A 14,431-nucleotide genomic window follows, 5' to 3' on the forward strand; every position below is an offset into this window, starting at 1 on the left:
TTATAAAAAAAAAAAGCGAGAAAGAAACGCAACCACCAACTACAAACCCGTTCTTTCTTCTTCGTTTTTCTACTTTTGTGTATGTGCGTGTAGAGAGAAAGAGAAGAGAGAGATAGAAACAGTAATGAAGGAGATGGGTCACTCTCTCTCTCTCTCTCTAAACTTATAACCAAATGTATTATTAATTTGTAATGAGATTTTTTTCTACTGATTTTTTTAATTTTATTTTATTGTATGTGTGTGTGTTTTTTTTTTTGGGGGTTCATTCAGGCTGGCACAATTAACATGGGGGTTGGATAAGACGTTTCTTACACATAATTTCCCGACATCCACTAGAATATAATCATATGTTATAAGAATTATTATTTCTGTTTTTTGAAAATATAAATAAAAATATCCAATACCAGATCATTTATATTATTATTTAGATCAAAATCATATATAAGGTCTCTCAATCAGTCAATCAGTCAATCAATCCCACATGACATGAGAGGGTCTTTATCATATTTAATCCATGATTTACATATGCTATTTGGTGCGTTAACCAAAACAAGAAGAAGAATACTAACCAACCCACTCTGAATTCTACTAAATTCTAGGAGGATAAAACGCTGATTTCTTCTACAAATGATCATACAATTATTACTTTACTTATTTTGTCCTATTGATCCGCTTCGATTTGTAACAATTTGAAAGAAAAGTACACATCCAATTTTGAAACCTCAATTTAATTCTAACTCTACATGCATATGACTGAGTGTTTTATTGAAGCTAAAACAAGTAGAGAGACAAGAGTCAATGGAAACATGAGATGTGTGAAAATAGAGAGAAGTGATCTTTGTTAACTTGAAGCCACATGTCGGCAGGGAGGCACAGAATCCAACACGTATCAGTTTCTCTTCTCATGCAAAATGCAAAAATCAGATCTGCAGATCACATTTTTGTTTTTGGGGTTGGGGACAGGACAGCCAAACCTTACCTGCGGAGTTTTTATTTTGTCTTTGATTTTTTAGGTTCTCATGAATGAACCCAAAACCATTTTCTCTTTCGGTCTCACTATGATGACTCTTACTCTTATCTTCTTCTTCCACCTCTTCTCAATCAAAGAATCCTACCTTCTTCTTCTTCTTTCTTTTTTTCTTTTTTTTTTTCTTGTTGATAAGATCGCAGATTAGGTTGAAATAGGGGTAACGAGTACTTTTGGTTGGGGTCCCTTGATCAGAATCAGGATAAGGACTGTTTTAGAAAGAAACGTACAGTTTTTATATTTGCGTCTACACTTGCATATAAAATACGTTCATATATATTCAAATTGCAAATGGTTTCTTCTTTTTATAAGATATTTTTGAGAAAAAACATAAACAAAGCAGACGAAAATCCCAAACAAACAAAACTAGCCAGTCGAAAAACATATCAATCATTACGATCTACTCGCTGATCTAACCAACGTAAATTATCCACTAATCAAACAAACCTCATCAACATCAAAATCTCTTTTTTTAAGTTCTTATCTCCAATAACACCAGTATCAAGCAAAAAAAAAAAAAATGCAACAGTGAATGGTTCCTTTTTTTGTTTCTGGGAATCGCACCAGCAAGTCTGTACCTTTCATCTCTTTTTTCAAGAACTGAGTTCTTTCAACAAATCCCCAACGAAACTATCTTTAGAAACATCCTTCATTTCCTTTTCACTTCCCTTAACAAGCTTCTTCAATGTCACAACATCTTTACTGAGTTCTTCGTCATCTACCATCACCATCCAAGGAATCCCTGATTCCTTAGCACGATCGAAATGCTTTGACTTCCTCTTGCTCACAAGATACTCTGCGTTGATCTTAGCCTTCCATAACTGACTTACCAATTCCGCTGCTAACGCTAGTTTATTATCCTTCATTATACTAACCAAAACCTGTGTCTCCGTAGGTCGGATCACCTATATTCATAGCAAAAACAAAGTTCTAAATCCATTCTTTTAAAATAACGCCGGCCAACAAACAGCGTAAGAGTTTGGGAAGTTACTTGATTCTTTTTCTCGTTAAGTTCTTCCATTATGTTAAACACTCGCTCGATTCCAAGGCTCATCCCAACTGCAGGGACTTGCTTTGTTCCAAACATTCCTATTAGGTTATCATATCGCCCACCAGCACCAATTGATCCAACCTGCAGAAAGAAGAAATTAAAGACCATAAACTTTCTTTTTTGACTTTAAAGACCATAAACTTTCACTAATTGAATTGCAAGAAGCCAAGCCGAAGGATTTTTACCTCTGCTCCTATACAAACAGCTTCAAAGATTACGCCGGTGTAGTAATCAAGACCTCTAGCTAGACTTAGATCAAAGACTATCCTGTGACTGCACTTTGATCTTTCAAGAGCTTCAAACATGATACTCAACTCATCAAGAGCTTCTCTTGATGACTGGTTAGCTAAGAACTCACTCCCTTCTTGTTTCAGTTTAGACAATAGCTCCAAAGGAGCTCCCTTCTCCTTAACAAAGTTGCCAATTCTGTCTGCAATCTCTGAAGACAAGCCCTTCTCCTCTACCATTTCTTTCTTCACTTGCTCAAATGATTGCTTGTCTAACTTGTCGATACTCGAACAGATGGTTCTGAATTTTTCAGGTGGTACTCCACATATCTCCAGCATTCCATCAAGCAACTTGCGGTGATTCAGTTTCACCTACATTAACAAACCAGAATCAAGAACATAGCCAAAGAGAAAACCAACTAGGAAAGATTAGGACTTTCAACTAAAGTTCTTACCTCATAATCTCCAATCTCCAATTCATCGAGAAGTTCAGTTAATATCTTGACAATTTCAAAATCGGGTCCCATTGGTTCAAACAGACCAGCGATATCAAAATCACACTGGTAAAACTCTCGGTATCTCCCTTTCGATGGATTATCCCTTCTGTATACCTTCGCTATTTGGTATCTTTTGAACGATGTGATTCCATTCATAGCGACATACCGTGCAAATGGAACAGTTAAATCATATCGTAAAGAGCAGAGTTCTCCACCCTGCAATTAATGTATTTACATGAGCACGAATTTTGAGAAATAACTTTCACATAAACTGATGAAATTGCAGCAGACGAGATGAGTTTAACCTGATCAGCAATATCATAAACCAATTTCGAGTCTTCTCCATACTTCCCCATAAGGGTCTCTCTCAATTCAAAAACAGGAGTATCAAGTGCAGTTGCACCATGCCTCTTGAAAACGTTTTGTATGATTGCAAATGCTTTTTCTCGGACTGCCATTTGTTCTTTAGCGAAATCTCGAGTTCCCTGCCACAGAATCAAACAAATCAGAAATGAACTTTGAGGCCTAAATATTCTCCATCTTTGAGATTGTGATTTACCTTTGGAAGCTTGGGAAGTCTCCTGTTTTCATTACTTTCTACAATCTCTTTCACTTTATCCGAAAAGCTATCAAAACCGTGACCCGCAGGGTTGAAAAGATTTAAGATTTGTTCCACCCATTGCTTCAAAGAATTCATCAGGTCACCATCACTTGTTGCCTCATTACTCACCAATTTATCTTTAATAAACTGGAGAACTATACTCGTCCCCTTCCCCACAACTGCTTTTTTCTCATTCTTCTTCTTTTTCTTATCCGTCTTCGAATCTTCTTTGTCCGCATCTCCCCTCTTCTGAACAAACAACTCTCCACCAGCAAGAGCAAAAAAGGCAGCAACTGCCTCTAAACCAACAATTCTCCATACAATTCCCAGAGACTCATTCAGTTCATGAGCAAACCTGATGTAATCCTCTTCCAAATGAGCAGTATAAGCTAACTTATAGCTATTCTTTAGATTCTCAAACTCAACACTGCTCTTTTCAAACACTTCAGACAAACCATTCCTCAAATTCTCATTCCCAATCGACTCAAAACAAAACTTAGCACGAAGGTACGAACATACTCCTAAGTTTTTAATAGCCGTCGACAAAGGTGCCAATGATGTTCCTAAAGCCTCACCAATTCCAGTGTTTCCAGATCCAGTTTTGCCTCCTTTAACCCCAGAATTCAATTCTCTCCTCGCATCAGAGTGCAAGCTTTTCACCACAAACCTAAATTTCCCATGAATCCAAGGGATCTTCGAAATCTCCTCGATTTCTAACTTCCCTGTACCTTTATACCCGTTAAGCAAAACCTTGAGATCACCAGCAACACCAATCACATCTTTATCACCATTCCCATCTCCTGAATCCAACGAGCTAAACGAAGCTATATCAGCCTTTGTAACCTCAACACTCAACGCAGCAACAGAATCCACAATCTGGGAAAGTGTCGTCGATTTGTGATCTATAATAGAACAGAGTCCGATCAACGAAGCAAAAGATTTCTCCAACACAATGTTTTCCCCTTCCGTCACATCAATCTCACCGGAACCAAAACTCTCAGCCTCCGAATTCAAAATGTCCAAGATCTTAACCGGAAGAACAGAACGAGCGGTGGAGGAAGAAGGAGGACCAGAAGTCGACAAAATAAGCTTGTTTAAGATAACAGCCAAAGAAGCTCTGGTTTCTTCGTTCGTCAACCCTTCAGGGATACCTAAGGAGCTTCGTTTGATCGATGGAGCGTTTCTAGTGGAGAATCTCTCGATCGCAGAAGAATCAATTCGAACATTAGCGACGCCGGAAGCAATCTTGTAAACGGAGGGGGAAGTGAAAGACGATCCTTTCCCTCCGAGAGTGATGGACGATCTCTCCGCCGCCATTATTACACACTTACAGAGAGCTGAAGCCGGAGAGTGATTTAGGGTTTTCTTTCTTTAGACGTGTGACTGCGTGAGTGAGTAAAAGACGACGACACAAGAATTAGAGAACGGAAAATTGCAGAAATACCCCTAACATTATCTAGTTTTTTGAATTTTAAGCCTTGATCTACAAAAATTGCTAGACAACCCTCCAGCTCGTAAATTTGCAAATATTGGATAGTTCGAGGATCGTTTTGAAATTTAAGAAAGTATTTTCTTATTTAACTCCCAAACTCAAACATATGTAAACTCAAACAGGCAGCTAAAACAACAACACTTATTAAACGGATAATTCAATCTGGGAAACAAGGATACCATCAGTATCTGCATAAAGCCATTCGCCATCGCAAATCCGAGTGCCTGCTATGTTCAAAGGGACTCTTTGTTCACCAAGTCCTTTCTTACTCGCCTTTATTGGATGGGAAGCTAAAGCTCTCACTCCAATGTCGCAACCATTGATCTCATCAACGTCTCTGATGCAACCGTTCACTATGATCCCTGCCCATCCGTTGTTCTGCGCTTGTACTACCGGGTTTCCTCCAAGTATCGCGCAACGTAAACTCCCTCCACCATCCACCACAAGAACTCTTCCATTGCCTGTTTTTTTAACATTTGTGAGCTTTAGATGTGAAAAATACAGAGAGCAGATTGGTTTATTGTAAAAAAGACTCGGGTGTTTTGAAAGATCTATCTCATCTCTAGTCACTAAATTGATTTAGGCTACTCAACAAGTTGGTAAGCCAAAATGTAAAATCTTTTGATGTTTCTAACATCTTGCATCCTCATCATCACCATTATTATCATCATCTATAACGGGTTCTTGAATCTTGATGTAAAAATAGTATAGAAACACATTGGTTTATTCTAAAACTATCCATTTGCAAAGTGACTGAAGAAGTATTACCACTGAAGCTAGTTGACAAGTAAGTAACAGACCAATATGTGTCTATATTTCTACATCAAAATTCTATGTGTCTCTTTATACTTAGAGACTTCTTCAAACATATATAGTTTCAAGCAAAGAACCATTGAAGGAACAGACCAGAATTGAATCTAAGCCATGTCAATGATCCTCTGGAAGTTCATATCTCTATTCTCTATGAGTAAAGTTTGCAGTATTTATGAAATCTTTCTTTTGGCAAGAAATATTAAAGTACCTTTCTCTTCGAGGAAGTGACGGATTAAGCCATTGTCTTCAAATACTTTGACAGTAACTACTGGACCTGAGAATATTTGACGACGACCGTAAATCTGGAAAACGGGTTGCAGAGCTCGGAGCTGGCCACTACGAAGCATCTCTTGATTCGCATCACATACTTCCGCAGTGGTCACAAACGCCATTCTTTTTTTTGTTCTCACCTGGATTAAGGATTATGATCAAAACAAGTTATATGAGATTGATGGGAAATCACTCAAACCCACAAGGCAAGATAGTAAGATACAAATCGAGATTAATCTGGATAAAGTGATCATGGTCAATCGATCAAACCCACAAGGAAAGTTACAAACTTTAATCCAAAATTCATCTGGATAAACAGAAGGGATTAGATTTAGATCGAATCTCATTTCAATATTTCATTTACCTGAAATAGAAGAAACTCAGATGAAAGAAAAGAAGACTCTGTGGGCACAAGTCTCAGAGAAACGAAGTTGATGATCCTTTATTTAAAGGAGGACAATAAGTCTCATCAACTACTTTGCTTTGGTCATTCAATAATAGTAAAGTACGGAATTTTTTAACTTTTACATAAATCAGATCGCGAAGGTGGGTTGTCGTTAAGCTTTCGAAAAAAGGAATCTTTGCGTTGCCTTTGTCTGGTTTCGACTCTGTTTCCTTGTTATCATTTCCTCGCTTTTTCTCGACTGTTTATGCCTTTTATACATCTCAAAAAGACATAAACCATGTTAAGTCTAAGTCCAAAGCTTAGTAGAACATTCAAAGAAATTCATGAATTCAGATAAAAATGAAAACTTTATTCCCTGATGTTTCTTAGAATCTTTAAAAGTCTCTCACAACCCACAATTATTATCATCACAAAGAAAAAAAAATGACAAAGAGAACGTTTATCCAAAATCTTAAGAAAATTTTCAGAGTTTGTGGATGGTTTTCATGTCTATAGCTTCACCCAAGGTTCCTTTCTCAACATGATCCCACCACTTCATCAAGAAATTGTCCACCACCAATCTGAACCATGGAGACAGTTTCAAACCTTCCTCACCTGCATCTGCTTTCTTCACCAGCTCCTTCAGCTCTTCCCGGCTCACATACTTGATTTCAGCTACTTCGTCTGGATTTGGTTGAACCTTCACGTCCCGCACAATGAAGAGCAAGTAATCAACTGCAAAAGGAAGGCCAACACAGAAAACGCTATTAACGGTTTGTACTTGTTTTTAAGAAAATGGGAACCAAGTGTCTTGAGAAATGTTATTACGTTCGTGCTCTCCCCATTTGCCATCAGAAGGAGCCTTGTAAAGCATACGTCCCAAGGCAGTGAATTCATTGACTGGTACATCTTCAGCTACAATACCAAGCTCATCGAGAAGCTTTCTTTGTGCAGCATTCCTCACACCTAATGAGTATAATACAAACAGTGAGGTCACTTGGTTACCCGAAGCTACAATTTGTTACATAGATAGTAAGAAGTACTGAATTGTGTTGCTAGTAGATACCAACCTAGTGCATTTTCCTGGATAAGCTCTGATTCACGGTAAAGAGGATGGCTGCAACAAGTGTTTGTCCACACCAGAGGGAATGTAACCTTTGTGTTTGACCTTTGCTGTTCAAATGAGAAAAAAAATTCAGTAAGATGGCATATGAGTCAGCTTATTAAGATCCACCAACCATCTAAGATCCCAAGAGCATCCCATCATAGCAACATCCAACATGTGGAAGAAAATCTCTATATTCAAGCTTACGATCTAACCTCCCATAGTTTTGAGCTTATTTTTCTCTACAAATAGGTGATTCTAGATAAGACACAACCATGCCTATATAGAACTTGACTTAGCTACTTCAACGCACTCATATGTAAATACCTGGAGAAGCAACTCATACTTCGAGTTGAACAGAAATACACTAAAAGCCCTGTGAAGCAAATTCTTAGATTCAATATTTTCCATTAGATGACCTGCAGATTTGAAATGGTATCAGTATTTTGGACAGGTATACAGAAAGAGATAAAACAATATTCAAAAGAAAACCAAGCGGAAAGTTAATTTTCTTCAACTATTTTCCAGCAGCAAAATCTATATTCATTTGTTTTTTAAGATCTGCAGATTTTGTCATTAGAGAAAATATCCTTGGCTGGTTAAATTGGCACAATACTGCACGGTAAAGTGCCGTATAATACGTCCAAACGGTTAAGGAAGGATAATTTACAAGCTTTTTTTTTTGGTAGGCAGGATAATTTACAAGCTTAGTAGACACTGAAAATGTTACTAGGCACCAGAAATAATATGTTCGACAAATTGACAGAGAGGAATAAGACATTTGATGGAAACTCAAAGCTGCAATCTAGAGGGGCTAAGATCAATATTAAAACAAAACGCTATGTCAATCCCCCAACTGTAACTAAGTTCAGTGACTTCAGTCATAGGAGGACGGTAAAGAAAAAGAATTTCAATGGAAAATACCAAGTGATAGGACGAGACTCAAACCAAGTACACTTACAATTATATTTGCTGTCATGCCCCACGACACGATCAGTTTCATCAACAAGAATGCATCTACAAGAAAAATCGAAAACAAAGAGAAGAGTCAATAAATTAAGGTGGAGAGATCGTATAGTTTCTTATATAATACGCATCAAGAAACCTAAAACTTAGATGAAAACTTCCATCAGAGCAAAGGATCAACCATCATCATTGTAAAATTAAGTAACAGAAGACAAACACCTCTGAACATAGCTAAACCTCTAACTGTGCTCCTCCCAAAACTATGACATCTTTCACAGAAGACACTAAAGCGTTGACCTTTATTTGCTTCATTCAAGTTACCACAAGAGCTCTAACAAGTTCATTCATTATTGCATCAACCACTGTTAATTCGAAACTCCATTAAGACCTAAGCTCCTGAACCATTGTTAATTCGAAAAAAAATTCCAAATCCCATAACCTAATTTAGTTCATTTCCCTTCCATTTTATCAGCGACCCAACGATGAAGACAAAGGTACAATTTTGGCAACAAAGTAGATAGAAACAGGAATCAAGAACTTACTCATCCTCGAACATGAGACGTCTCTGAACAGCATCCATCCCAGCATCTTTAGTATCTGTCATTGCGGCACCGGAGAAAGCACGAAAGCTCGGTAACTTTCTCGGTGAAAGAGAACGATGGGCAAATCGAAAAGAAGAAGAAGAAGAAGAAGAAGAAGAAGAAGAAAGAGTGAGAGATCTGAGGCGAATCAACGGGAGATTAAATAAAGAAGAAGCAGACATTGGTGGTGGTTGTGCGCATGTGGTGATGACTGATGCGTTCTACCTTTCTGCGTTTATTTTTATCAAAAGGTCCACAGTTGTTACCGTGTACCTCTCCGTATACAATCATAACCCCAACAAAACAAAACCAGATAAGATTATTTCCATTTAAAAAAAAAATAAAATTTAGTATATATATTCATATCGGCTCTCGCGTCCTAATCTCAGAAGAGTGGGGCACAATTAGGGTTAGGGTTTCTCCCTTCCTGGCAAATACAGAACCATCTTTTTAGTTTTTAGCCGCCGTTGGTGAAGATGACTGGTAAGGCGAAGCCGAAGAAGCATACGGCGAAGGAGATTCAAGCGAAGATCGATGCTGCGTTGACGAATCGAGGAGGAGGCCAAGCTGGAATCGCTGATCGGACCGGAAAAGAGAAAGGAGGTCACGCTAAGTACGAGTGTCCTCACTGCAAAATCACGGTTCCAGGTCTAAAGACTATGCAGATCCATCACGAATCCAAGCATCCTAAGCTCACTTATGATGAATCATTGGTCGTGAATCTCCATGCTGTGTTAGCACCCGTAGCTGAGTCAAAACCTAAACCTGGTATCAGGGGAAGCTTGAAGAAGTAACTCTATTGTTTCAATTTTTTCATCTTTTTTATATTGAAAGATTCTGATTTGCTACTCTTTACCCTCTCAAATCGATAATGTTGTTGATGTTATATCAATAAACTGTGTGTAATTTGACGATTTCTCATTCTCAAATCGTTTGGTTTAGCTTCGTAGTTTCAGTCTCTCTGTTTACTTTGTGTTGGTATTACATTTTAAGGGCAAGAATCTGATTGGTAAAGAAGAGAAGAGGAGTGGTCTTACTAAATCATGAACCTCTGTTTCTTTTACACACAAGTTTTTAGATCATCAAGATAAGCAAAGCTAGCATATGATTGTGTTGTTTGTTGAAACTCTGCAAACTCGGGTGGTTTAATTGCTTAGTAAGTTAGGATTAAGGAGCTAGCTTGAAGTTTTTGTTGCCTATTGAAGCTGCGAGCGCACATCAATGTGTAGACATCTTCTTGTTTTGAATCAAATGTACTCTGTTTTCTGTTCACACATAGACAGCGGAAACCTTAGGTCAGGATGATTTGCAAAGCACGTCAATGAACAGACATCTTGTTTCTTATAGTGATATGAAATTTTCTTATAAGATTTGAGTAATTGTCACTTTGATCGGCGTCCTTGAGTTCTTATCCGATACTTGGGTGATGATTTCTAGGTGAGTGATCAGTTTCTTCTATCTGGCTACTTGGGTGATGCGGTTTTTGGATTTTTTCGGGTCACAAAGTTTGAGGATATTCAATTTTCTCGGTTTGATTATTCTTTGTCAATTTTGGTGTTTCATAGAAAATGTCAATGATAAGTTGCACACTTTTTCATATGTACAAATTAGATGAATCAATCACGCGGAGACTGAGAATAGTAAGAATTATGCTAATGAAAATTGGATATCTTAAATTATCTTTAAAGAGCATAATACTTTTCCAAACACATGTGCTAGATAGTCAGAAACCTTGTTCTTTAGTGTGCACATGGTTTAGATTTAGAAACTGACTCGATACTCTTAACCTCCTCTGTTTTCCCCTTTTTTTTAGTTATAGATCTATCTTATGATGAAAGTGTACTACCAAATTTTGATCTTTAACGTTCAGTTTGATTGGCTAGAGAAGTTCTTTGGTTGATGGTGATGGTGTAACAATTTATTCGAAAGTTACTAATGATTCTTGTAGTTAATAACTCTTTCTATTTTCTAAGAAGGAATTAATAACTTGGTGTTTTGCATAATGCTCCACTTGTACAAATTGTTATTTGTAATTTAATTGTTGTTATTCGAAAGAGAGTGTCTTTGAACAACTTAGATAAAGCAACTTTTACCAGTTGACAATGCAATAAAAAAAAAAACAAGCAACATTAAGCATTATTTGTCATCATCGAGTACAAAATGACCCCTTCTGCAACCGTTTGTAATCAAGAATAAACCCTTATCTGTACATTTCGATTTCTTGTAAAACCAACTCAAAGTCCTGAACTTTGGGATAAACTAAAATCTTATCCTCCTAAAAGAATCATCCAGCAAGCGATCATATTGAATCGAAACTCATATTAAAAAAAACGTGAGACACATATCGCGCATTAGGTTACTCTCTTTTTTAAACTTTAGTAGCCTGCGGTTTTGGTGTCTGGACCTTTTCTTCTTCATACGCTAACCTTCTCCTCTTGAATCCATAACCGTGATAGCGATACATGATGCTCAAGAGACACTTTCTCAAGCTCACTATATCAAACGCCTCTATAAAATTCAAGTCCCTTTGTCTCCACTTTAGACCCGCGTTCTTCTGGTACTCTTCGAGCACCGATGATAAGCACCAGCTCTGAACTTTTCTTAAGCATCCCACTAGACAACCTGTCCTATGCTGCATTCATATTAAAGTTCAAAATCATGAGTGCCCTGTAAAGAAGATAGGGTAAAAGTTCCTAGAAGAAATTGTAAATTTACCTTTCCACGTTTGCAATGAATGAGAATTGGATGGTTTCTTACATCTACAGAGAAACAAACAAATAATCTACTTTTAAAACTCACGAGACTATAGACATTATTAACAAGGTGTTGTTGATTCCTTACCAACTAAGACTTTGAGAGCATCCAAAACTGTATCCTTTGGCATAGGAGTGGGAGGATCCTGCAAACGATTCAACATAAGTCAACTTGAAGAAGCAACAAGATGATCAAGCGAGAGAGAGAGAGAGAGGTGTAAAGGGGAATAAAGAAAGAAACGTACCGTTTTGCCTTCGATACCAAATTGGAAAAGCTTAATGTTGTTAGCTTGAAGAAACTTGAGATTCTCCTCTGGGTATGGTTCAGGACAGAGATAACTGTTTTTGGTAGAGATTGAACAAACCAATGTTATCATCAATCAAAGCAATCAAAACAAAACCCATTAAAAAAAAACAAAAGATGAAAACTTACATGATGGAACGAAGGTTTAGGGTATCGAGGAAAGTGAAATTATCAGGTCGAGGAAGCCCAGATCGGTAAATACCATCTTCGACCATGGAGAAGTTAAACGGCGGCGATAAAACATCAGTGCCGTCGTTGTTGTTGTGGTGATCATCCTCCGAATCCATAATCAAACACATTCAGACGACGAATCAGAAAAACAGAAACAGAGAGAGAGAGAGAGAGAGAAAAGAGACCCAAACAAACAAAGATGTGATGGAATTGATTTGAGGAATACAGAAGAAGAAAGGTCTTTGCTTTTTATAGGAGGAGAAAAGGGATCATCATCATCATAATCAAGTGGGGGGGTTGTTTTGTTTTCATCATAAAAAGGAGACAACTTTGAAAAGCGGACTCATCTGATTATTTTATTATTTTGGGAGTTTTTTGGTTTTTTTTTTTTTTTTTTTAAGATTCTTTCTTCCTTAATCCTTTGCTTTTAATACTAAATCCTTTTTAAGGTTTAGTAATTTTTAGGGTGGAGGTGGACCTCACTTAATAAGGAATCTCCAGGATTCTTACACGTGTCTTTTCCTCTACAAGATCCTCATCGTTGACTATTCTTCCGAATCTTAACATTTTTTTCTTCTTGAGGTCAAATCCTTATAACATTTTTGTAAAGTAATGTTATGTCAGTAGGAACTTCGCATAAGGAAAGTGGTCGAATCAATGCAAGGAAAAGTAAACCTAAAGTGGTCTCGTTTTCTTCATATTATATATTCTAAAGACTGAAACTTTTGACAATTGTCCTCGTTGACCAACAAATTGGAAAATCCAAAGACTCCTATATCCTTAATTACATATTAGGGATAAACAAAGTATTTATCTTTATATCAAAGTTTAAGAATCTTATGGTATAAGTATATCCAAATTGAGAATCTCATTCTAATATGAGTCACATATGTATTGGCTAAGTTTTAAGATTCATATCTTGATCACATTTGGTATTGAATCTCACACTTGTCATAAGATGGTATTATTAAGTAAGATTTTTTTATGGCATGTTTAAGGAAAATACATTACATTCTTTTTCAAAAGAAGCAATTAATAGAGGATTACAAAACATGAGATTTGTTTTCTCAATACATCTTTCTTTTATCTATCAATCCAAACATCTTCATCATACATAAAAGAGATATAGACATAGAGAGATGGAGTATATATTTTGTTTAGATTATTATTACCCAATTGAGAGTTTCTAAAACCCAAAAAAAGATTCAAACTCTGTGTCATTTTAAAATGGATGAATAATTTTTTTTTTTTTTTTTTTTNCTTAACCTCTGATTTTATCTGATGCAAAGAGCCTTCATTGTCATCTTCAACACGATCAACCTCATCCTCTGATTCTATCCGCTTCAAAGATGCTTCATTATTGTCATCTCTTGAATCATCATCATTATCATAGTAAACACTTTGATCATCATCAATTTTTGAGCTATGATTGTGCTCAAGATGACTATGCTTTTCCTCTTCCTCTTCTTCTTCTTCTTCTTCCTCTTCCTCTTCCTCTTCCTCTTCTTCTTTCTCTTTTTCTTCTTCTTTCTCTTTCTCTTTCTCATCCTCTCTAGGCAAATCGTGATCTCTGTCGCTATCATAGTGTGAAGAAGTGCTTTCGTCAGTTGATTTCTGGCTGCTTAGCCTCTCATCATTGACATCTATATCTTCCCAGCTATATCTATAGCTTATCTTCAAGCTTTGCGCCGCGTTCTTCTCATCAACAGGCTTTAGTTGTGGACTATCTTGGTCATTTTCATGTTCAGAGTTAGAATCAGACCCATCATCAGATTCCATTGAGCTATCTTCCTCTTCAAGTTTCTTCTTACTCACACTCTCCTTTTCGTTTTCCAAAGATGATTCTTCGTCTGATGATGTAGTACTAGACTTGTCATCTTCCGTAGCTAGCTCAGCAGCAGGAGATACAAGATTTGAATCATGCCGGCTTAAGGCTATAGACATACTCTTGTCCTTGAAGGATTCCGTAACTGTTGTGGGAACACCATCTTCTGTAGGCATTGAAAGGAAACTAAGGGCCACCATTATATCACTTATCAAAGGACGAGCTGATGCTTCCTCTTGTACGCACATTGAAGCTATTGCCACTGCTTGGTTTAACCCTCTCTCTGAGAATTTCTTCTCCAGAACCGGATCTGCCATATCCGGATATCTCTTAGGATCTCTAAATATAGGTTGTGCCTGCCAT

General features: G+C 37.1%; 6 protein-coding genes across 6 annotated transcripts in view; 1 reads left to right on the plus strand and 5 right to left on the minus strand.

Moving 5' to 3' along the window:
- LOC109124835 (histidine--tRNA ligase, cytoplasmic) lies at positions 1,396-5,215 on the minus strand. Its single transcript, XM_010487303.2, has 7 exons — positions 5,075-5,215; positions 3,362-4,786; positions 3,108-3,287; positions 2,761-3,018; positions 2,264-2,677; positions 2,019-2,159; positions 1,396-1,932 (listed from the first exon to the last, which is right to left on the minus strand). The coding sequence occupies exons 2-7, from the start codon at positions 4,718-4,720 to the stop codon at positions 1,621-1,623; spliced, it is 2,664 nt and encodes an 887-aa protein (XP_010485605.1). The 5' UTR covers positions 4,721-4,786; positions 5,075-5,215; the 3' UTR covers positions 1,396-1,620.
- Positions 4,938-6,487, minus strand: LOC104763893 (putative 4-hydroxy-4-methyl-2-oxoglutarate aldolase 1). The gene is made up of 3 exons (XM_010487302.2): positions 6,343-6,487; positions 5,917-6,118; positions 4,938-5,356 (listed from the first exon to the last, which is right to left on the minus strand). Exons 2-3 carry the CDS (start codon positions 6,098-6,100, stop codon positions 5,040-5,042), a joined length of 501 nt encoding a protein of 166 aa, XP_010485604.1. The 5' UTR covers positions 6,101-6,118; positions 6,343-6,487; the 3' UTR covers positions 4,938-5,039.
- LOC104763896 (isopentenyl-diphosphate Delta-isomerase II, chloroplastic) lies at positions 6,713-9,242 on the minus strand. The gene is made up of 6 exons (XM_010487304.2): positions 8,977-9,242; positions 8,430-8,485; positions 7,796-7,887; positions 7,434-7,536; positions 7,192-7,329; positions 6,713-7,098 (listed from the first exon to the last, which is right to left on the minus strand). Exons 1-6 carry the CDS (start codon positions 9,195-9,197, stop codon positions 6,848-6,850), a joined length of 861 nt encoding a protein of 286 aa, XP_010485606.1. The 5' UTR covers positions 9,198-9,242; the 3' UTR covers positions 6,713-6,847.
- On the plus strand, positions 9,373-9,970 carry LOC104763897. Its single transcript, XM_010487305.2, has one exon. It carries the CDS (start codon positions 9,492-9,494, stop codon positions 9,807-9,809), a length of 318 nt encoding a protein of 105 aa, XP_010485607.1. The 5' UTR covers positions 9,373-9,491; the 3' UTR covers positions 9,810-9,970.
- Positions 11,124-12,320, minus strand: LOC104763898 (probable tyrosine-protein phosphatase At1g05000; the record flags this gene model as incomplete). Its single annotated transcript, XM_010487306.2, is given in 5 exon segments — positions 11,124-11,647; positions 11,731-11,774; positions 11,857-11,914; positions 12,014-12,107; positions 12,202-12,320. Coding segments are annotated over 5 exon segments (579 nt in total), but the record flags the coding sequence as incomplete, so codon positions are not given.
- Positions 13,412-14,431, minus strand: part of LOC104767304 (receptor-like kinase LIP2) — a 6,783-nt gene continuing 5,763 nt past the window's right edge. The window contains exons 5-6 of the mRNA XM_010491347.1: positions 13,510-14,424; positions 13,412-13,429 (exon numbers count right to left, since the gene is read on the minus strand). Coding sequence (XP_010489649.1) covers positions 13,412-13,429; positions 13,510-14,424 — 933 coding nt within the window. The remainder of the gene's footprint in view (positions 13,430-13,509; positions 14,425-14,431) is intronic.

The sequence above is a fragment of the Camelina sativa genome, chromosome 19, assembly GCF_000633955.1.
Source record: "Camelina sativa cultivar DH55 chromosome 19, Cs, whole genome shotgun sequence".
In the NCBI taxonomy this organism is placed as follows: Eukaryota; Viridiplantae; Streptophyta; class Magnoliopsida; order Brassicales; family Brassicaceae; genus Camelina; species Camelina sativa.

Bases quoted from the DNA above. Each gene is read 5' to 3' on its own strand.
- LOC109124835 (XM_010487303.2), bottom strand. From the start codon at position 4,720: ATGGCGGCGGAGAGATCGTCCATCACTCTCGGAGGGAAAGGATCGTCT. The intron at 3,019-3,107 runs GTTAAACTCATC...CATTAATTGCAG, and splicing joins TTTATGATATTGCTGATCAG to GGTGGAGAACTCTGCTCTTT. The intron at 2,678-2,760 runs GTAAGAACTTTA...TTGTTAATGTAG, and splicing joins TGGAGATTGGAGATTATGAG to GTGAAACTGAATCACCGCAA.
- LOC104763893 (XM_010487302.2), bottom strand. From the start codon at position 6,100: ATGGCGTTTGTGACCACTGCGGAAGTATGTGATGCGAATCAAGAGATG. The intron at 5,357-5,916 runs GTACTTTAATAT...TTAAAAAAACAG, and splicing joins TCACTTCCTCGAAGAGAAAG to GCAATGGAAGAGTTCTTGTG.
- LOC104763896 (XM_010487304.2), bottom strand. From the start codon at position 9,197: ATGTCTGCTTCTTCTTTATTTAATCTCCCGTTGATTCGCCTCAGATCT. The intron at 8,486-8,976 runs GTAAGTTCTTGA...TTTTTCTTGTAG, and splicing joins CGTCTCATGTTCGAGGATGA to ATGCATTCTTGTTGATGAAA. The intron at 7,330-7,433 runs GTTGGTATCTAC...TATACTCATTAG, and splicing joins TATCCAGGAAAATGCACTAG to GTGTGAGGAATGCTGCACAA.
- LOC104763897 (XM_010487305.2), top strand. From the start codon at position 9,492: ATGACTGGTAAGGCGAAGCCGAAGAAGCATACGGCGAAGGAGATTCAA.